At 43.5% G+C, this 21,543-nt stretch overlaps 2 protein-coding genes across 4 annotated transcripts; one reads left to right on the plus strand and one right to left on the minus strand.

Moving 5' to 3' along the window:
- The first annotated feature begins 5,720 nt into the window (after window positions 1-5,720).
- On the plus strand, window positions 5,721-7,146 carry LOC121804060 (pentatricopeptide repeat-containing protein At4g20770-like). 3 transcript variants are annotated; one of them, XR_006051112.1, is made up of 3 exons: window positions 5,721-6,045; window positions 6,121-6,190; window positions 6,396-7,146. XR_006051112.1 is itself a non-coding variant. In XM_042203610.1 (2 exons), exon 2 carries the CDS (start codon window positions 6,338-6,340, stop codon window positions 6,794-6,796), a length of 459 nt encoding a protein of 152 aa, XP_042059544.1. In that variant the 5' UTR covers window positions 5,721-6,190; window positions 6,286-6,337; the 3' UTR covers window positions 6,797-7,146. The 3 variants fall into 3 exon arrangements, 1 of the variants encoding a protein (XP_042059544.1); XR_006051113.1 differs by having other exon boundaries at window positions 5,721-6,041; XM_042203610.1 differs by having other exon boundaries at window positions 5,721-6,190; window positions 6,286-7,146.
- Window positions 7,147-19,273: 12,127 nt separating this feature from the next.
- On the minus strand, window positions 19,274-21,493 carry LOC121794998 (pentatricopeptide repeat-containing protein At3g02650, mitochondrial-like). Its single transcript, XM_042193423.1, has one exon. The coding sequence runs from the start codon at window positions 21,339-21,341 to the stop codon at window positions 19,530-19,532; it is 1,812 nt and encodes a 603-aa protein (XP_042049357.1). The 5' UTR covers window positions 21,342-21,493; the 3' UTR covers window positions 19,274-19,529.
- Window positions 21,494-21,543: the final 50 nt, after the last annotated feature.

The following is a 21,543-nucleotide window of genomic DNA, read 5'->3' on the forward strand; positions in this document are numbered from 1 at the left end:
ATTATATATTTTTCGCATTTTGAAGAGGTATTTTATCTTTCCATTGGAGAAAGGTATTTGAGAATGTACTATTATCTTTTATATTTTGGAATACATTTTGTAATATTATTTATATTAAAAAACAATTTACCTTTCTATATACATTTTTCATTAGGAATGTGTTACTTTTTAAAATGGTATATTTCACTTTTTGAGAAGGTAAATAGGTAATATATCTCATTAATTTACCTTTCCTAAGAGCATCTCAAAGAGGAAAAAAAGGCAAATTACGAAGGTATATTTCGCATATATCTTCTCAAAAAGGTAATTATACCTTCTTAAAAGTAATGGACGGTAACATCCCTAACTTAATATAAATATCATTATGATAATCATATATTTAGAGAAAAATAACTTGAAAAGTCATTTTCTTGTACTCCCTCCGTCCCATAAAAGATGTCACACTTGTGGGATGACACGAGATCTTAACAGGTTTTGTTTTGTGTGTTAAATGGAGAGAGAAAATATAATTTTTATATTAATTTGAGAGGAAACTTTTTCCGAAAATGGAAATGTGACAGCTCTTGTAGGATAAACTAAAAAGGAAAGTGTGACATCTATTATGAGACGGAGGGAGTATAATAATTAAGGATATAGTGATATTCAAATACATATAATGATATACTAATATAAATATTTATTATTGGATAATTATGTTAACAATATTGTGTATATGTGTAAATAGTATAATGGTTAAAGAAGTCATCTATTTTTATAAGTGATACTCCCTCCGTCCCATGTTACTTGAGGCATTTCTTTTCAACATAGGATTTAAGAATGTTGTGTTTAGTGAGTTAAATAAAGTAGAAGAGAGAATGAAGTAAGAGAGATGAGAGAGGGTAAAATAAAAGAAATAATAAAGTAAGTGTAATTAGATGTTTCGTTTTTAGCTAAAAAGTGAAATGACTCAAGTAAATTAGGATAATTTAAAATGGAATACGACTCAAATAACTCGGGACGGAGGGAGTATATATATGTACATATGCAGGTTAATATATAAGATAAAATAGTAAATGTATGTATACAGTATAAGTTAGATTCTTGGAAACATCTGTATAATTGGAGGATGCTACTGTTTTAATTGTGTATATAAGTAAATGCATATGAGATGATAATATTTTATGCAATTTAATATATTTAGAAGTTAGAGTACGTGTAAAATTACTAACTATAGTGAGACACCCTATTTATCCTATAAAGTTAGCCTAATTGTTGATTCAACAAAGCTACTTAATTTGACCACCATTCATTTGTAAAAAGGGAGAGGGCGTCTAATATTTGCATGATTCTAATAAGAACTCGACTGCGGTGCGATTATAATCATCAACTTTGGATAGTTTACTGAAATTTCCAGGTTCAAATTTAGAGTATGGGAAAAAGAATGATCTAGTACGTTGCAAATTGGAAAGCAGAATATGTGATCCGCTAGAATATCAGCCTTACCTAAGGTATTTATAAATCATACATTTAATTTTACTCGTATTATGTAATTGATTGTTACGCGTTAGCATTAAATTGAAGTGGATATTTGAATTATATGATAAAATATGATATGGATATATGATTGATGAAATGGATATTTTTTATCTATTGTGAATGAATTACTATATGGCAGAAATGTGTAACTGATGCAATTGATATGTTTACGCATGGTTTTGGAATTGTCTGAATTATTGGATTAAAGAGGATCTGTGACGGTCTTGTCATGGGTCTGATATCAATGGCACTGGACCTACAGGTCATATACAATGGTGTTAGTATGCCTTGAATTTGTCTCCTAATTGGGATAGGATTATGTTTCCTAATTGGATTAGGCTTATCTTCCTAATTAGGATAGGATCTCATGTGTGCCTATTTATATGTGAATAGAGCACATAATTCTGTGATCGTGATCTTAAATCTGTAACAGCAGTCATAATATAATTTGTTCTCCGTTCTTGACCGTGGACGTAGCCAATTGGCGAACCACGTAAACTATGTGTCTCTTTACGTTCTTTCGTTTGTCGATTACACAATTACTCTATTTTCTCACAACAAACTGGTATCAGAGCCTGGTTTTCGGACTAGGGTTTTGAATTCCGCATCTGTTAGGGGTTTCCGTGTTAATCGATCAAGATGTCTGCTCTGAACGTGAAGGTCGACAAATTCACCGGGAGAAATAATTTTGGCTTTTGACAGATCAAGATGCGATCCTTGCTGAAGCGGCAGAGTTTGTGGGCGCTGCACAAAACAAAGAAGGCAATGGAGGATGATGAGTGGACAATCTTAGACGAAAAGGCCCACTCGACCATCATGTTGTGTCTGTCTGACGATGTTATCATGGAAGTTGCTGAGCAGAAGACTGCTGCTACCCTTTGGACGAAGTTGGAGAGTCTTTACATGACGAAGTCTGTAACCAACAAGTTGCTCCTGAAGCAACGTTTGTTTAGATTACGCAATTAGGAAGGTATGCCCCTTCGGATCATCTGGAAAATTTGAACAAAATTTTGCTGGATTTGCGTAATATTGATGTCATGAGCTGTTAGTTGCCCGTGGAGGGAAAATTTAAGGCAAGGATTTGTTTGTTTTGTATTATGATGATGCATTTGGAAGGAGGATTCAAGTCAAGGTGGAGATTTGTTAGTATGACTTGAATTTATCTCCTAATTGGGATAGGATTATGTTTCCTAATTGGGATAGACTTATTTTCCTAATTAGGATAGGATCTCATGTGTGCCTATTTATATGTGAGTAGAGCACATAATTTTGTGATCGTGATCTTAAATCTGTAACAGCAGTCAGAATATAATTTGTTCTTCGTTCTTGCCCGTGGACGTAGCCAATTGGCAAACCACATAAATTTCGTGTCTCTTTACGTTCTTTCGTGTGTCGATTACACAATTACTCTATTCTGTCACAACACCGCTCGTGTATGACCCCCTCCACGCCATAGGGCAATTCTTCCATTGCCAATGCATGCAATCGACGCTGCCAAGCATCCCGGGGAATCCGTGCACTTCTTCGTGAAAGTGGAGCAGAAACTGACAATCTGCCGTGCTTGGCTTCCGGAGAAATTCGTCGGTGAAGGCTGCCCGGACGCCTTTGTAGAAGTTCATCAAGCACATTCTCCAGTGCTTTCTCCAATGTGGAGGTATTCATCGAACAAATCCGTCGTTTGTCCAGTAGCAAGCTGACAGATTGCTGCAGTACATTTCTGCAGCGTCGTGTGGCTGGGGCGGCGGACGGCGTCAAACCCTTCTTGGAAGAACTCTTCCCGGGCTGCCAATGTATTTGCGATGTGCAGAAATAGCAGTTTCCGCATGCGGAAACGGCGAATGAAGTAGGTCTCTCCCCATACCGTTGAACGGTCATATTACCGTATTTTAATTTTTTTTATTAAATTCGAATTTTAAAAAAATTTATTTAGTGCGTCAGCGTGACGAAGCCCACTCGCGGGCCGGCGAGTGGGCGTCACGCGTGGCGCCAGCGCGCGCCACGTCACGCAGGCGCGTGGCGAGACGGCTCGCCATCCGTCTCGGTGGGATGAGCGTCTTGGCTGGATGGTGACGAGACGAGACGCTGCAACGCGTTCCGCGTCCGTCTCGTCTCGGAGGGACGAGATAAGAGACACCCGCGAGACGCGCTGCGGGTGCTCTTATATACTCTCACGTCCCGAGATAGATGTCACACATATTTTAATAAGTAGAGAGATATTATATTATTATACATATATTAACGTGAGAAGTAATTTTTTAAAAAAGAAAATGTAACATTTTTTGTGGGACAAATTAAAAAGAAATGATTGACATTTAACTTGTGAAGAAGAAGTACTACGTTTAGAGCATCAACAATGGCGCCCGTCCCGGCTAGCCAGAATTCCGCGGCGGACGTCTGCCATTGTGCATGGTATGCACGGATACGGAATTCCGTCGCGACAGGCGTGCGGACGTCCGCCATTGCGTTGACTCCCACGGACGTCCGCGAGGAATTCTTGTTTATTGCATTAATTTTTTTTTACATTTCTATATATACGGCTCGTTGAACTGCATTTCATTCGCACCACTAGTTTTAACAAGTTTCTCTATCTACATTTCTTTTATATATCCGGAATGGCTGGTAGTGGTAGTGGTAGTGGTAGTGGTGGGCATTATGAACATATGATGCGTCTGATTCATGCAGGTGTGCGGGAATCAGCGGAGAGGGAGGAACAAGCGGCCTTGGCGACGGCGGTACCTCGACCCATCCATCGTCGAACTATAATACCCCGGGACCACCTCGCTGCCCACGCTCGGTTGTATGAGGATTACTTTGCGCCGGAACCACGGTTTGGGGAGAACATGTTCCGGCGACGGTTTAGGATGCATCATCCGCTCTTTCTGCGTATCGTGGGCGCTTTGGAGCGTCGATACGGGTATTTCAGGGTGCGGGAGGATGCGGCTGGTAAACCCGGCCACATGTCGATTCAGAAGTGCACTGTCGCAATCAGGCAGCTGGCATACGGAGGCGCGACCGACATGTTCGACGAGTACCTCCACATCAGTGAGACGACTGCCCGCGATTGCCTGAACTATTTTTTTCAGGGCGTTAGGGAGATATTCGGGGATAGGTATCTTAGGATGCCTACCCCCGAAGATTGTCAGGCTCTGCTGGATATGCACGGGAATCAGCACGGGTTTCCGGGGATGTTAGGCAGTATAGATTGTATGCACTGGGAATGGAAGAACTACCCCGTTGCCTGGAAAGGGATGTACACTACTGGTTTCAAGGCCAAGAATCCCACGATGATCCTTGAAGCGGTAGCTGACTACCGACTGTGGATTCGACATGCCTATTTTGGAGTAGCCGGGTCTAACAACGACATCAACGTCATCCAGTCGTCGCCCCTTTTCAACGAGCAGTGCATGGGCGCTGGTCCGGCCGTCAACTTCGGCGCCAACGGCAACCAGCACAATATGGGCTATTATTTGGCGGATGAGATATACCATATGTGGCCCGTCTTTGTGAAGACGATCAGATGCCCAGCAGATGAAAAGAAGATATATTTTGCGAGTCGCCAGGAGGCAGCGCGCAAACATGTGGAGCAGGCATTTGGTGTGCTCCAAGCTCGATGGGCGGCAGTGAAGGGTCCAGCACGACTGTAGTATGTTGACAGCATCGCCGACATCATGTACGCATGTATTATCATGCACAATATGATTGTCGAAGATGAAGATCCAGCACTGACTGATTGGACCAATGATGATGCTGGTGCTTCGGGTCCAAGCCACGGCGTGGCCACTAGCAATGTCCGCATGGGGATACCCCATGACGATGTCGATCGAGTCCGTGCATTTGCCGACATGCGCCAAAGACAAGCCCATGTTCGGCTCCATTACGATATTATCGAAGAAGTATGGCAGCGGAGGGGTCGTCGTTGATATAGTTTTTAATTATTGAAATGTACTTTTTTTATTTAATGGAATTTTTTTTCCTATTTGTGTCGAAATTTTAATTCCGGAAATTGTTTAATTTGTGAATTTGTGGTTTTTTTAATTGTGGGAAGTCCTTGGGGATGTCCGCTACTGTGCAGTGCAAAGTCCTTATGACGTGGCAGTGCAGTGGGAAGTCCGTATGACGTGACAGGAGGTGTTTTTGAGAATTCCACAGGGAATTCCGCGCCGCTATGCTCTTAGGGCTCGTTTGTTACCCATGTTAGTCCATGTTAGGCCTCCCTATCTACCCCAACTTCCTTGTTTGGTTGGCATATTAGCTATCTACCTGACCCGGTTCTTCCATCCCATGACCCGACTGAAACGTAGACACGAGAAACCAAAATGCAGATAACTCAATCTCTAGTGAAACATGCGATAGGGAGGAAGAAAGGAGCTTGAAGCTTTGGCATTTCACCCAATTGACTTCCATACCCCTGACATTGATTCTCCATTTACTCCATGGATCGGCAAAATTGCAGCACAATCAACTAGCACTTGCTGTTAGGCGACGCGTTCAACTACAAAATTGTTGGGTCGAACATCGTGGTTGCCGTTGGTGGTCGTCTGAATTATAATTTCATAATGGGCTTAACCAATTCGATTTTCTGACCGCGTTTGCGTCGATTTGTAGGTTTCAAGCTAACGCCCTGGGTAATTCGAACGCCGTGCTTGCCATGGCCGACAACGAATCTGTTCAGCAGGTATGTTCCTCATATCTCGCCCACTGAAGTGAAATTTGGTTGCTATTGAAAAAAATTGGCCTTCTCGATTTGATGGTAAATGTGGTATCCTATAGGTTGTAATATGAGTTCGACTTCGGTTGTATGAATTGTGCTGAATAAGTAGAGATGTTGCTCGTCAGTATGTCTCAAGTCAGTGTTGTTTCGTGGAATGTTATGATCGCAGGATATGCCAAGGGATACCATTTGCAGAGGGCGGTCGAGTGTATGGAGAGAATGCAGAGCAGTGGGGTTGAGCCTGATGAGGTGACATGTGTTAATATGCTTGCTGCGTGCTTGAGAAGTGGTGATGATGAAACGGGGCTTCGAATTTTCAATGGTATGTCGGTGCCAGGTTTGGCCTCGTGGAATGCTATGTTGTCGGGCTATTCCCAGAACGAATACCACAGGGAGGCGGTGATGCTCTATAGAGAGATGCAGTTTAGAAAAGTGAGGCCTGATCGAACTACGTTTGCTATAATTCTCAGTTCTTGTGCTTCCATGGGACTTTTAGAGAGCGGGAAGCAGATTCATGATGCCTTGTGGAAAGCTGAGCTATCGATGGACTTGTATGTACGAGTGGACTGATTGCTGTTTACTCAAAATGTAGTAAAATAGAAGTTGCAAAAGCTATCTTCAACATGGCTCCCAAATATGATATAGTGTGTTGGAATTCAGTGTTGTCAGGTTTATCCCTTAATTCAATGGATGCAGAGGGTTTTAACTTTTTCAGGCGAATGGTACGTGAAGGCATGCTACCGGCTGAGTTTTCTTATGCTAGCGCACTGAATTGTTGTTCGTCTTTATCATCTCTCTCACAAGGGAGGCAGATTCATGGTCTGATAGTGAAAGAAGGATTTAGGATTTAATATGATGGTCTGTCAGGATTTAGTCACGTGGAATGAGATGATACACGGTTATGCTTAGAATGGGCGCGGAGAAGAAGTGAGGGTACTATTATTTGCAAACTTGTAATTGTAAATATTAATGTAACTCCTCCGGTTTACATGGAAGAATCGAAACCGTAAGAAATGGGGAATGAGGGCAATCTGGGCATTATGAAAAAACAATGAGGATAAAATCGGGAATGCACACGTGTATCTCTAGTTTCGCAAACGCATACCAAACAGCGTGTTTACGGAGGTGGGGATATGTGTCTGTACAAACAAACATAGGGCAAAGATTACCAACTCTATCACTAAACCTGCTATTGGAGATTACATCTTCTTAACCCATGTTAGGCCAACATGGGTAACAAACGAGCCCTTAAGATGAAGTATTGCTGATGCTCTTAAGATGCAGTCCTTATGAATTAAATTAAAATACATTAGAAAATAAGCAGAATTAATCATTTCCCCAGCTACCAAAAAAAATGTTGGAAGTTGAAACAATTAAAAACAGTGATAAAACACTTGCCGAAAACAAAATTTTAAAACAATTATTAATTTCCAATATCAAAATAAATATTAGCAAAAAAATTCGTGAGGCTCAGATCTGCAATCATGAGGGGAAAAGGAGGCCAAAGACGCCATGGCTGCGACACCGGTTGCGCGTGAATCCACGCGCCGTCCGGGTCGCCCCGCCAAGATACGCCTGACAATCCGATTACCCGACCCAGTAGCTCATACAAACAGAAAAGGAGGAGAAAAGTTATCATCATAGCCTCTTCAATCCGACCCTAGAAATAGAATGTTTAATTACCGGAACAGTATAAAAGGAGTGGAATGTGAGGAATACCAAACAGGTACCAGATCTGGATGGTAATTAAGTAGTACTAGTATTAGTATATGCATATTTGTAGTTCACTGAAAGAAAAGGCTGCATATTTGTAGTTCACTGAAACAAAGGGCTGTTTTTCTTTTTATAAAAAATTCATTGGCAAACAGAGAGGGGTAACCACCCTAAAAAAATCCCATCTCGCTGCTGGCCTCAATTTTTCCGTCTCTGCTTGAGGAATTATGAGCTACTGGGTTGCTTGATTTTGATTTTGGGGATTTTGGATTTATAGTGGTGATTGGTTTTTATTTCCCTTGATGTTGATGGAATTTGCAGCAAGTGGGGGAGTATTGAGTTTTGAGAGCATCGACTACGCGTCCCGTCCCGGAGGGACAGTTCCGCCGCGGGACGCGTTGCAACGTTCGTCCCGTCCGGTAGCCCGTATCCGCGAGACAAGGGACGCGCCGGCCAGTCACGCGCCCGGGCGACGTGTCGCGCCCCCGATGCATGCGTGACACCCACTCGCTGGCCTGCGAGTGGGCATCGTCACGGATGACGCAATAATTCATTTTTTTTTAAAAAAATGGATTTTAATAAAAAAAATTTTAATTTTCAAAAGGTAATATTACCGTTAATTTTTTATTTTCCTTTTTAAATTTTTTTTTACTCTATAAATAATCTTATTTCATACTCATTTCAAACACAAACACACATCTATTCCTCTCAAATCCTCTCTATCACTCCAATTTTCATCTTAAATCAACTCAAACAAATGGATCCTTTTGAGCAAATGCGTCAATTAATGGAACAATCACTTGAAGAAGATCGACGACGAGAGGCGGAGGAAGCCGCGCCACCCCCACGACGATCCCGGAAGTACATCAATCGAAACCGGGAGGAAGCCGCCGCACGGTTAGTACGAGACTACTTCTGCGATAACCCGATTTAGGGAGATACCTACTTCCGTCGCCGTTTCCGCATGAGTAAACCGCTATTTCTCCACATAGCGAATACTTTGGCGGCCCGGGAAGAGTTCTTCCGAGAAGGATTCGACGCGGTCGGTCGTCCCAGCCACACGACGCTGCAGAAATATACTGCAGCCATCCGTCAGCTTGCGACTGGACAAACGGCCGACATATTCGACGAATACCTCCACATCGGAGACACCACTGGGCACATGTGCTTGCTCAACTTCTGCAGAGGCGTCCGGGCAGCCTTCAGTGACGAATTTATCCGGAGGCCAAGCACGGACGATTGTCAGTTCCTCCTCAACCTGCACGAACAAGTGCAAGGATTCCCCGGGATGCTTGGCAGTGTCGATTGCATGCACTGGCAATGGAAGAATTGTCCGGTGGCTTGGAGGGGGTCCTACACGAGCGGCCACAAAGGCACCCACCCAACCGTTGTACTCGAGGCCGTAGCCGACTACCGGCTTTGGATCTGGCACGCGTACTTCGGGGTCCCTGGCTCGAACAACGACGTAAACGTGTTCCACAAGTCCGACCTCTTTACCGAAGTTTTGGATGGTAAAGTGTCGGCCATCAACTTCGTCGCCAACAACCGCCTGTATAAAATGAGGTACTATCTCGCCGACGGCATCTACCCGAAGTGGCCGACCTTCGTGAAGACGTGCAGCAGGCCTGCGAACCCAAAGCAGGCTCTTTTTGCGCAGAAGCAGGAGGCTGCGCACAAGGATGTGGAGAGAGCGTTCGGGGTTCTCCAAGCGCGCTTCAACATCATCAAAGCTCCGGCTCGTTCGTGGTTCATGGAGAGCATGATCGACATCATGTATACGTGCATAATCTTGCACAACATGATTGTCCGAGATGAAGGACCGAATGCGGGAAATTGGTTCGACCCCGAATCCCCCGGAAGCTCAACCGCAAGTAGTCCGCCGCGAAGTGGAGAGCATCCGTCTATACAAGAACGGTTGGCTATTCGGGCAAGGACACGCGACTCTAGCGCCCACACCCAACTCCAAGAGGATCTAATTGAGCACATTTGGGAAAACTTTGGCGGAGAAGATTAAATTATGTCATTTTTATTTTTTTAGAATTTTAATTATGTCTTTTTTTCTTTTCTTTTTTAAGTTTAAGTTGTAATGTTATTTTAATTTTAATGAATTGTGTTTGTTTATATTGAATTGAGTTGGAAAAAAAAATAAAAAAATGAAATTGAATGAATAGTAATTAAGGGACGAAATAAGGGACGGTTTAGGGACGGAGCGTTGCAGGTTCCGTCCCTTAATTAAGGGATGGAGGAAAAAAGGACAGTGGGGCCATCAAATAGTGGTCAAATAGTAGTTAAGGGACGGTTTAAGGGACGGTATAGAGACAGCGTAGTAGATGGTCTGAGGTTTGTGTTGAGAAGTGTAAGATAGACATTTACTTGTCTTGTTGGAAATTGAACCGGCGATGTCTCCGGTGTTGGCTGAGCGAAGGGACTGTTTTGTTAGAGTGTCCACTATAAGGCGGACACGCCCAATACCCCGCCCCAATTTTTGTCCATAGCTCCAGTTTTGTTGTCCATAGCCCAAAAATTTTGTGTCCGCCATTATAGTGGACACCTCCAATAGCCCCCAAATTTTATAATCAACTTTCATTTTATAATGTTTCAAGTAATTATGAACAAATTTATCGGGCTATACGTAATCAGAAGAACACGACTATATGAAGTAGAATTAAAATTAAAATTAAAATTAAAATTACACACTACATTTAATCTAGTACAAATCACTAACATGTTTACACTGCGCCACCACCTCCCCTACGTGCTCACACTTCTTCAATCAAATCGGCCTGCAGTGTGTTATGTGATGTGGTCCTGCGCATATCAGCGAAGCATTGGATCAAATATTCATTGCTCTGTGGTACGCCCATCTGGATCGGCGCGGAGGCAACACCGTGACTTGTACTTGCTCCCTCTTCCGGTGCCCATCGCTCTGCCGCAAAGCCTTCATCTTCTATTATCATATTATTCAATATGATACAGGCTAACATAATATTCGCGACATCATCTTCGTGCCAAACTCGTGCCGGACACCGTATAATAGCCCACCGCGATTGGAGGACACCCAAAGCCCACTCAACATTCTTCCTAGCACTCTCTTGTTTGCGCGCAAAATATTGTTTCTTCAGTCCAACGAGTTGGCGGACAGTCTTCACGAATACTGGCCACCGCGGATATATCCCATCTGCCAAATAGTAGGCCTTACTGTACTGCGTACCGTTGGCTACGAAGCTGATTTCTGGACCCTCCCCCCGGCACTCCTCGTTGAAGAGCGGCGATGACTAAAGAACATTGATGTCGTTGTTCGAACCTGCCACACAGAAATACGTATGCCAGATCCGCAGAGGGTAGTCCGCAACGGCTTCCAGAATCATCGTTGGATGTTTACTTTTGAATCCAGTAGTGAACTGGCCTTTCCATGCCACGGGGCAGTTCCTCCACTCCCAATGCATGCAATCGATGCTTCCTAACATTCCTGGGAACCCGTGCATCGAACCGTGCATATCCAGTAGGCGCTGACACTCATCCGGGTTGGGCTTCCGTAGAAACTCCCCAGCGAAAATTTCCCGGATCCCCTTACAGAACTGCCTAAATCCGTGAGGCCAGCCGTCTCACCCATCTGTAGGTATTCATCGAACATGTCCCTGGTCCGGCGTAGGCAAGCGGCCGGATTGCAGCGGTGCACTTCTGTTGCGTAGACAACCCGATTCGGCCAGCCGCATCACGCCGGAGGGTGAAGCACCGGTAACGCTCCGCCAAATTCGTCGCTATATAGTTGAACAGCCGTCGCGACATCCTGAATCTCCGGCGGAATATCTCATGTGGATAACGAGGGTTATCCACAAAGTAATCATCCATTAGACGCCGGTGCGCACCGACGTGGTCTCGTGGGATTGTCCGCCGATGAGTAATGGCACGAGGATCGCATCCTCCGCATTCTCCGCCTCCTCCGCCAAACGGGCCGCTTCCTCCTGGGCGGCCTGGTGTTGCACCTGTTGAATCAGAGCATTCCAGCTGTCTCTCCACAAATTGTTCATTTCCGACCCTAAATTGTAGTGAGAGAAATTTTTATAGATGTAGAGTTGGAATGGTTTGAAAATAATGAATGGAGTGTGGTGTATTTATAGGTGAATTGAAATGTAAAATAAATAAATAAAATAAAATAAATCGGCTATAGTCGTGGCGGTCGGTGCTGCCACTATAGGCACCGCGCCTATAGCCGCGTCCGCCCCCATTTCACCGCGTCCTCTCCCCAGAGTCGGCTGAAGCCCGTCCGCCCCCTACCGCCCCCATTTCGGTGTCCGCCCCGCGGGCGGACAACTTCTCCACTATAGCCCGCCCGCCCTCCGCCCCAACCCGTGCTCTTGCCAGCGAGCATGGTTGTGGGCCCGGCGCCACTATTCATGCATGCTCTCTGGCAAGAGCACAACAGCCACAAATGTGCTCTTCCGCAAAGACAAACACAATTTAATTTAAAATTCAGTTAAACAAAAACATTTTTATAATATTAAAATTCATTAAAAAACCAAAATAAATATTACAATTTACAAATAAAATAAAAAAAAGACATAATTAAAATCCTAAAAATTAAAAATTACATAATTAAACTCCTAAAAATTAAAAATTACATAATTATTGGCTAATATTACCCGAGGAAGACTACTCATCCGGCGGCACTAACCCCAATTGTTTTTGGAGACCCAATATCATGGTCTCGTGCGTTTAAAGTTGCGTGGGGGTCATAGTTGAGTTGGCCTAAGAGCATCCACAGCGAGTTGTTCGGGGGTGGAGGTGGCGCATAGGGAGCGGGGGCAGATGGGGTCGCGGCGCGACGGCGGTCGGCTGCCGCCTTCTTCCTTCCTTGCGGTCGACGTCGGGAACCACTTGGTCCGGCGTCGGGGCTACCCAAGTTAGCTCCGTGAGTTGGCTAGCCACTTCTTCGGTGCCGGCGTCGGATAGGGATACCGACCTTGACCGTTTGGAGGAGCCGCTACAGGAGGATGTTATGTCTCGCATATACTTCGGGTGCGTCCGCGTGTCCTGCCAAACGTTGAGGTACTTGAACGACTTGCCGTTCATGGATTGGTAAGTGCTCAGCGCGGCAGTGATGATGTCGACCTTGCTCCGGCCGCTCCCGGCATTCCACGTCTCCTGGAGGAAATAGCCATTGAACTTGCCAATTTCTTCGTTGGCTCGGCCGATGGAGTTGCGCACCATACTCTCGTTGCGCTCGATCGTTCCCGGCGGCCGGTTTTCATTGTACCGGCGAGAGACGCGCCACCAAAAGTGATCGCCGGATTGTTTCGTGCCAACCACCGTATCTTCGGAGATTTCCAAGTACACCTTGAACAATTTATCCATCTCCGTCGGAGTGTACAGTGTGCGGATACCGCGAGTAGGAGGAGACAGAGTTTGGGAGAGGGCGGTCGGCCTAGGCTCCGGTGTCCACCCGTATCGCCCTTCGGAGGCACCTCGGTCGTCGATTGGGTATGGCCGGTAGCCACCCGGAACGCCCGAATCTTGGGTTTGAGGAGGGGCCGAATATTCCGTTTCCGGACTAGGAAACGGTTGTGAACCGAACCATTCAGGATTCCAACCGTGAGAGGGCGGGTGGTCATCGCCTTGGCCGGACATTGTTATGTTGTAGGGTATGAGAGAATGAAGATGAAAATGGATATGGGAGAATGAAGATGAGAATGGATATGGGAGAATGAAGATGAGAATTGTGTAGTTTGATGTGAATTTTTGGGTGTGAAAGTGGGGATATTTATAGATGAAAGTGTGTATTTTTGGGGGGAAAAAAATTAAAAAGTGGTAAAAACGGTAAAAAATGGATATATTTTTTTTGGGAAGTGAACCTTTTTTTTAATCAGTTTTTTTAATTAAACACCGATTTTTAATTAAAAAAATTCAAAGGCAACGACTATGCCGTTGCCCAATCGCCGCGCGCCACGTGTCCTGCTCACTGGCACGGCGCGAGCGCAGCGGCGGCGAGACACGTCCGTGCCAGCGGCGCGGACGGACGCGGGTTGGGCCACCACCGTTGTGGATGCTCTTAGGCCATGCGAGGGGACTGTTTTGTTAGCATTAGGCCATCCGATGTCACTTGACCGTCCCTTAAATTACTATTCATGGGCCACTGTACTTTTTTACTCCATCTTTTAACTAAAGGACGGAACCTGCAACCCTCCGTCCCTTACATTACTATTCATTCAATTTAATTTTTTTATTTTTATTTCTAATCAAATTCAATTAAAAAAAACATACTTCATTAAAAATAAAATAAAATTACAACATAAAATAAAAATACAACCTAAAATTCAAAAAAATAAAAAAACACAATTAAAATCCTAAAAAATAAAAATGACATAATTTAAAATACAATTTTATAGAAAATAAAAAAAAACTACTCCGCCGGGGAATCATCCCCCGGGGGCGGTGGAGGTGCACTGAAGCCGTTAGGAGGCGGAATGTCAAGTTGTGTCGCCATAAACGCAATTCCGTTAAGATAAGCTTGGTATTGGGGAGACGTCATGCGGGAAGTGTCTGCCATTGTGGCGGTCATGTACATGGACATAAGGGGGTTCGAGGGTCCCCCCGAGGCCGCGCCTGGCTTGATTCGGCTCGGCTCGGCTCCTCCTCCCTTAAGCCGCCTTTGCCGCATTTCTCCCTTGCGGCCGACGGTGCCCACGGGAGGACCCACCGGCATCGTCTGCCGGGGCCTCAACTTCCTGCGAGGCAAACTCTTGTGGCCCGCTGCCCGAACCGCCCTCACCAGACGAGTATTGGCCATCTGCCGTGTGCTTCGTGCGCTTCGAGTTCGAGCTGGACCGGACACCGCCGGCCCACCTTTCCTCGTTCTTGACGACCTCCCAAGCATCGACATATTTGAATTGTTTGCCGGTGTCGTTGAAGTAGACCCGCAAAGCCGACCTCAGAATATCGGTTCCCGTGGCTCCGCTTTGGTAATGAGCCGCTTCATTCTTGTGGATGGCGCAGAATCGTTTGACCTCTCTGTCGACTCGGTCAAAGTGAGCGCGGAACATCTTATATGTGCGGCGGCGGGACCCCTTCGGCTTAATCTCGTGGAAGGCCTCGGTAACCTTTTCCCAGAAGCACTTCCGGGGTTGTTGATTCCCGACGATGGGATCATACGAGGTGTCGGCCTAGATCTTCCTCCTCCTCGGCTTAATCTCGTTGTACATCTCCAGCGTTTCTTTTGGGCCGTACGGATGCCGGCCTAGATCCTCCTCTTCCTCGTCCGCCTCCGCCTCCGCCCTGGAGCTTCCACCACCTCCGCCCTGGACCCGCCTCGGCCTCCTCCACTGTCTCGGCCTTCTTCCAGAGTGGGAACAACGGAATAATCCTCATGAATCTGGGATAATCCCTGCGAATACCTCGGGCCGGAGGAACGGGCGTATGCATCCACATCAAAATGGGGTGGTTGGTACCCCCCGGCGTCGACGAACCCTGGGTGCCCGGCGTCGACGAACCGGAACCACCACCGAGGACATTGTACATGCCCCCCAATCGCCGAACGCATTGATGTCGAACCCGCCGGAGCCGCCACCGCCAGAGTTTCCGTCGCTGGACATTTTGTGATGAGAGGTTAGATGAAAATTGGAGAGGAAATGAAGATGATTTGGGAAGAATAAATGTGTATTTGTGTGTGAAATGAGGATGAATTAGGAGTATTTATAGAGTAAAAAAAATAAAATAAAAATAAAAAAATTGAAAAAACGGTAATATAACGATAATATTACCGTTTTACATTTTTTATTTATTTATTTTTTATTTAATTCAAATTTTAAAAAAAATAAATTATTGCATCAGCATGACGATGCCCACTCGCGGGCTGGAGAGTGGGCGTCACGCATGGCGCCGGAGCGCGCCACATCGCCTCGGCGCGTGGCGAGACGTCTCGCCAACCGTCACGGCATGACGGAACGCGGAACTGGCTGGGGACGAGACAGGACGCTGCAACGCGTCCCGCCGCCGTCCCGTCCCTTCGTTACGGAATACGGGCCACCCGCGTGACGCATTGCGGGTGGCCTTAGTGCTACTAGGTCGCTCAGCTAGTCTGCTATTGCGTTAGGCTAGTTCGACGGATGAAAAATCAACGCCCTGCTAGGGCGTGGACTAACTGGCTAGCCTATCGCTGGCCTCATATTGCGCAGCAAGCAATCGGCTAGCTAATTTTTTAATTTTTTTTAATTTATACTCTATATTTACAATTCATTGCACTTTATTTTTTTAATATTTGATAAACACCAACCATTAAAATGAATTAATAGTATTTATCAATTTATTTGCTATGTTGGGCATTGCTTTGCCTATAACTAGATTGTTGTTTGACTAGGACATTGGCTAAGCCGTTGGAAGGGAATGATAATGTGTCATGAGGAATTTTTAGCTAGGCTATATTATTAGCCTATCCTTATTCTGGATGCTCTAAGGTTTGTAGCTCATGTCTTGTTTGTGGTTAAACACTTTTTTAATTTAATATAGTAGTATTTCTTTTGAAATTGAAATTAAAATTAAAATATAGTACACCCTCTGTTCTAACTACATTGAGTAAGGTTTGTAGCTCATGTCTTGTTTGTGGTTGAGTACTTTTTTAATTTAATATAGTAGTATTTCTTTTAAAATTAAAATTAAAATATAGTACTCTCTCTGTTCTAACTACATTGAGTAAAAAATTATTCAACTAAGTTGAGTAAGAGAGTAAAATAATTTAGAAAAGATAAAGATAAAATAAAATAGGCCATAACAATAAAATAAATTTTTGTTTTTTTTGAAAAAAAAATTACTCAAACTTAATTGAAAAATAAAAAAATAGGACTCAAATAATGAGTAGGTTTTTATTAATTTTTTACGTGAGGAGGAACAAAATAAATCAGATGTAAAATTAAAAAAAGGAAAATCAAAGTTATTAAATTTAATATACAATTTTCATAGAAAAACAAGGAGGCTCAGATCTGCAGAAAAACAGGTAATGGAAGGCCAACGCCGCCATGGCAGCTGACCACCGGTTGCATGTGACTCAAAAACCACAATGCCGTCCGGGTCGCCACCAAGATACGGGCCGGATCTCTCCCTGCCCGCCCCATTAGCTCAGAAAACAAAATAGAAACATCATCACAGCCTCTCCAGTCACCAGATCTCCATCGCCACCACCACCACCACCGCCAATCATCACAGCATCTTCAGTCCAACACAGTTTTGAATTATTGGTTAAGCAGCAGAATATATATATGTGTGTGTTTGTATGTACGTAATATTTCCACTTAAAGGGCTGTTTGTTAACAAAAAATCATCGGCTAACAGAGAGGGGCAACAGCCCTTGCAGAAATCCGGCCTCTCTGGTTCCTCAATTTTGAATTTTCTGAGCTAATGGATGACTGTAATTGTGCGAAGAAGGGCTTAATATAGTCACCATTATTCCATATCTACCCGGTCCTCAAACGGGTTTGTGGGTACCGAATTTGCCGGATATTAGCGGGTCGGGTGTGTATGGTTAAGAATCCGGATATGGAAACCTTATACTAAAGTCGAGTAGTAGTACTAATTTAAATTTATTCGTAAAACAAATAAGATAAACATATAAAAAATATTTATAATTTTTTTTAAATAAAACTGGATCCATCTTGTTAAATAGTAGTAGAAATTTTATACTCCCTTCATTTTTTAAAAATAACAACAATTTCCATTTTAAGTTGTTCCTTAAAAATAGAAATTTTAGAATCTTTATATTTTAGAACATAAACCTATAATCCACTCATTCTAAGAGTGTCCACAATAGTTAGCCGCGCCTCGGGGCTATCCATAGTGGGAGAGTTGTCTGCCCCCGGGGCGGACGAGGAGATGGAGGCGGTAGGCGACGGACGGGCGATCGCCGACTCCGGGGCGAGGACGCGGCGAGTCGGGGGCGGACGAGGCGGATAGCGCGGGCGCCTATAGTGGATGGATGCCCGGCGCGGCTATAGACGGCGTTTTTTTTAAAATTCAATTTAATTCACCTATAAATACACCCCATTCCATTCATTATTTTCACATCATTCCAACTCTTCATCACACAAAATTTCTCTCACTAGAATTTGTGGTAAAAAATGGACAATTTTTAGTTGTATTTTTTTAAAATTTTCGTTGTATAATTTTACCCGTTTGCAATACAACGAATATTTGTCCTCAATTACCTCGTTTTCTAATTATTTACATTGCGATAATTTTAATTATACCTGATTGAAACTAAAACATTTTAAAATGAAAAATTGGTTATAAAATTTGGGGGCTATTGGAAGTGTCCACCATAGTGGGCGGAAACAAAATTTTGTGGCTATGGACAAAAAAACTGGGGCTATGGACAAAAATTAGGACGGGGCTATTGGGGTGTCCGCCTTATTGTGGACACCCTAATTTCACTACTTTCTCTCTTCTTCTCTCTTACTTTACTAGTTTTCATTTTCCTCTCACTTACTTTACCAATGGTGCATTAAAACACGTGTAATTTCAAATGTTTCTATTTTTTGAATACAGAGGGAGTAATACTCCCTCCGTTCTGGTTAAGATGACACATTTCTTGGGCGGCACGAGATTTTAGGAGTTATTGTTTAATGTGTTTAATTGGAGAGAGAAAATGTGGGTATAAGTATTTAAATAGAGAGAGAAAGAAAGATGAATATTTAAATAGAAGTGAGAAAAATGGTTGTGTATTAATTGAAGAGAGAAACTTTCCAAAAAAGAAAATGTGTAATCTTATTTGAGACAAACTAAAAAGGAAAACATATCATTAAGTGAGACGGGGGAGTAGATAATTAATCTCTCCGTCCCACTTTAGGAGTACTGGTCACTTTTGCACACCCATTTTATATAGTTAAAGTAGAAAAATTGTAAAGTAAGAAAGAAAATAATGTTGAGAAGAGAATAGTGGTAGTATATATAGTTTATTACTCAATCCTGTGTGAAATATGTATTGAGAGATATGTATGAGTTAGTCGAAAAATTGCATAAATTCAAAATATCGACATTTTTTGGCGCCTCATAATCTCTATACAAGATTGAAACACATGATCAAGAATTCATTTAACAAAGTGATTACTGATTAACCACCATAGATCTACATAATCATTTAAGGAATAAAAGTAATTATCATCTCGAAGATTCAAACACAGGATCATAAATTTATTCAACAAAAGTGATGACCGCACTATAGTCTATAGATCTTCGTGATCATCTAAGGACTAAAAAAGAATTCTTAGAATAACACATTCTTTTAATATTCAGACTAAGTTTCATTTTTGTGCATAATAATTTTCTCAGAATAAGTTTACAAACAAGAAAAAAAGCAACATTCTCTTTTCACTCAAGTCAGTAGCTCATAGCTGCCTGATGTGAATAAAATTTTCAACAAAATATTCTAACAGATTTATTAACCAAAACCAGATTAATCACTGAAGGTCACAACTGCTAACAAAAAAATACATTGGCCACTAAATTACTTCTCCTAAACTTCTCTTGGCAATAAGCAACAACAAAATCCGATAAAGAGAGAGATGGAGCACCTCCTTACTTCAGCACATATGCATTTCAATGGAAATTATGCAGAAACAGCTTCCTGCAAATCCCTGACAGCAGCAATAAGCGCCTTTGTTCTACCGTTGAGAGCTTTGCCGTTCGAATTCATGTCTTCATGCAACTTTTCAGCAGTTTCCCAGTCTAGTGCCTTGAAGCAAAGAGACTTTATCAGTTTATTGTACTCATCGTGTTTAGGCTGCACTCCATGCTGCCTCATTTCGCCTAACAGATTCACAGCCTTGTCAAATTGCTCGAGCTTGCAGAATCCGCGAATGAGCGTGTGGTATGCAACCGGGGTCAGTTTGGAGTGCTTCTTCTTTGCTTCATCGAACATCTTGATGGCTTCATCCATCTTTCCGGCCCTTGCAAGGCCACTCATGATCACACAATAGGTGTATACATCGGGTCTCAAGCCTCTGCTTTCCATCGTCTTCATAATGCTCAGAGCCTCCTCCGTTTGCTCACTTTTAGTAAGCCCGTTGATCACAAAGTTGAACACAGCATTTCCAGGAGGAGGGCCGGATTCAATCATTTCAAGTAGAAGCTTCTTTGCTCTGTCAACATCCTCAATCCAACACAACTTCCTAATGACACTTGAAAAGGGCTTAATTGCATGCTTTCGATCCTCTGCTGAAAACTCATCCAACATCCCCAAGGCCAAGGACACAGTCTCTCTATCAAGCTCCTTGTTGATTTCTCCATAAGTCTCCTTATTAGTTTTTTCAACTTGACAAAGAGAGCTAACCACAGCATTGATAGATGACCGTGGAAGATTCATCTTTTTATCCTTTGCATATAGATACACCAAATGTGCATCTTTTGCCATGCCTCCCTTGCACAGGTAGGAAATGATCTTTCCCATCATAGCAGCATCAGGCAGCTTATCCGCAGCTAACATCTTCTCACAAACAGACCAAGCCCAACTGTAAAACGATCTCTTACAAAGAGCCTCAATAGTCAAATAATATGTATCAGCATTAGATGCACATCCAAAGTCCTCAAACTTATTGAACACCTCAAGTGCTGCCTTCCCTTTCCCCAACTTGGACAACTCGGCTATTATTTCATTCAAACACTCAGAACTCACCACCCCCTTCTCCTTCTCCCCTACCTCGTTTGTCAAATCCCATAATGCATACACTTCTCTCCTCTTGTTCTGTGTGCATATCGAACGCACAAGCTCATTTAGCACCTGCGAAGTTAAGACAAACCCCCGTTTCTTCAAAACCCATCTGAAGAAACCGATCACATTTTCCCCTTGTGTGCAGGGTGTCTGAAGCACCCTCATCATAAGATCGTTATCCAAAGCCAAATCCATAGCTTCCAAATAAGGTTCGATTGAGCCATGAATAATGCCGGAACCCTGCAGCAAAGACAACAAGTTCTTCACCTTCTCTGCGTCATTCTCCTTCAACAATCCAACACCCTCTCCAGATTCTATAAATTCGTCGGCAGCAACAGAACCGCCAAATAAGTCTCCAAAGCCCTGATTTGCATCGGGAGTATCTGCAGCACCGTCAAATATAGAATCTTCATTCTCAAATCCGCCAGATTCATTCAACCCACTGAAATCGAAACCACCAGTGGCTTCATTAGCCTGCGATATCAGTGGCTCGGAGGGAAGATCGTCGCGACTCTCAGCTGAACTCGACGAGAAAAGTCTAGGGTTTTGGTGGAAGTGATACGCGCTCGGGAAAAACGAAAATCGAGATGCGGATTCAACAATTAGTGATGGTGTTTGGTTGGCTACCTGAAGATTGACGGGAAGAAGCAGCTGCCGCGGCGGCGCCGTACGCCGGTATCGCAAAGCTCCTCTTGCTAATGGCCTCCACATAGTTTGTCTGCGTAGCTCAGTGAAAATGGTGGCCGAAAACCCTAAATCAGATGAGATTTGGAGAGAGGGTTTTGATGCGCCTTTTCAGAATGCTTAATCAGTATTAGGAATTTAGGAAGCTTTAGAATAATCTTGGATGACCTTTTCAATTTCACAAATTTACAAATCTTGGAGTACTGATATAAACTATAAAACTTAAAAG

This window comes from Salvia splendens, chromosome 1, assembly GCF_004379255.2.
Source record: "Salvia splendens isolate huo1 chromosome 1, SspV2, whole genome shotgun sequence".
In the NCBI taxonomy this organism is placed as follows: Eukaryota; Viridiplantae; Streptophyta; class Magnoliopsida; order Lamiales; family Lamiaceae; genus Salvia; species Salvia splendens.

What these genes read in the sequence shown, in the direction of transcription:
- LOC121804060 (XM_042203610.1), top strand. Translation starts at nt 6,338, where the DNA reads ATGTTGCTCGTCAGTATGTCTCAAGTCAGTGTTGTTTCGTGGAATGTT.
- LOC121794998 (XM_042193423.1), bottom strand. Translation starts at nt 21,341, where the DNA reads ATGTGGAGGCCATTAGCAAGAGGAGCTTTGCGATACCGGCGTACGGCG.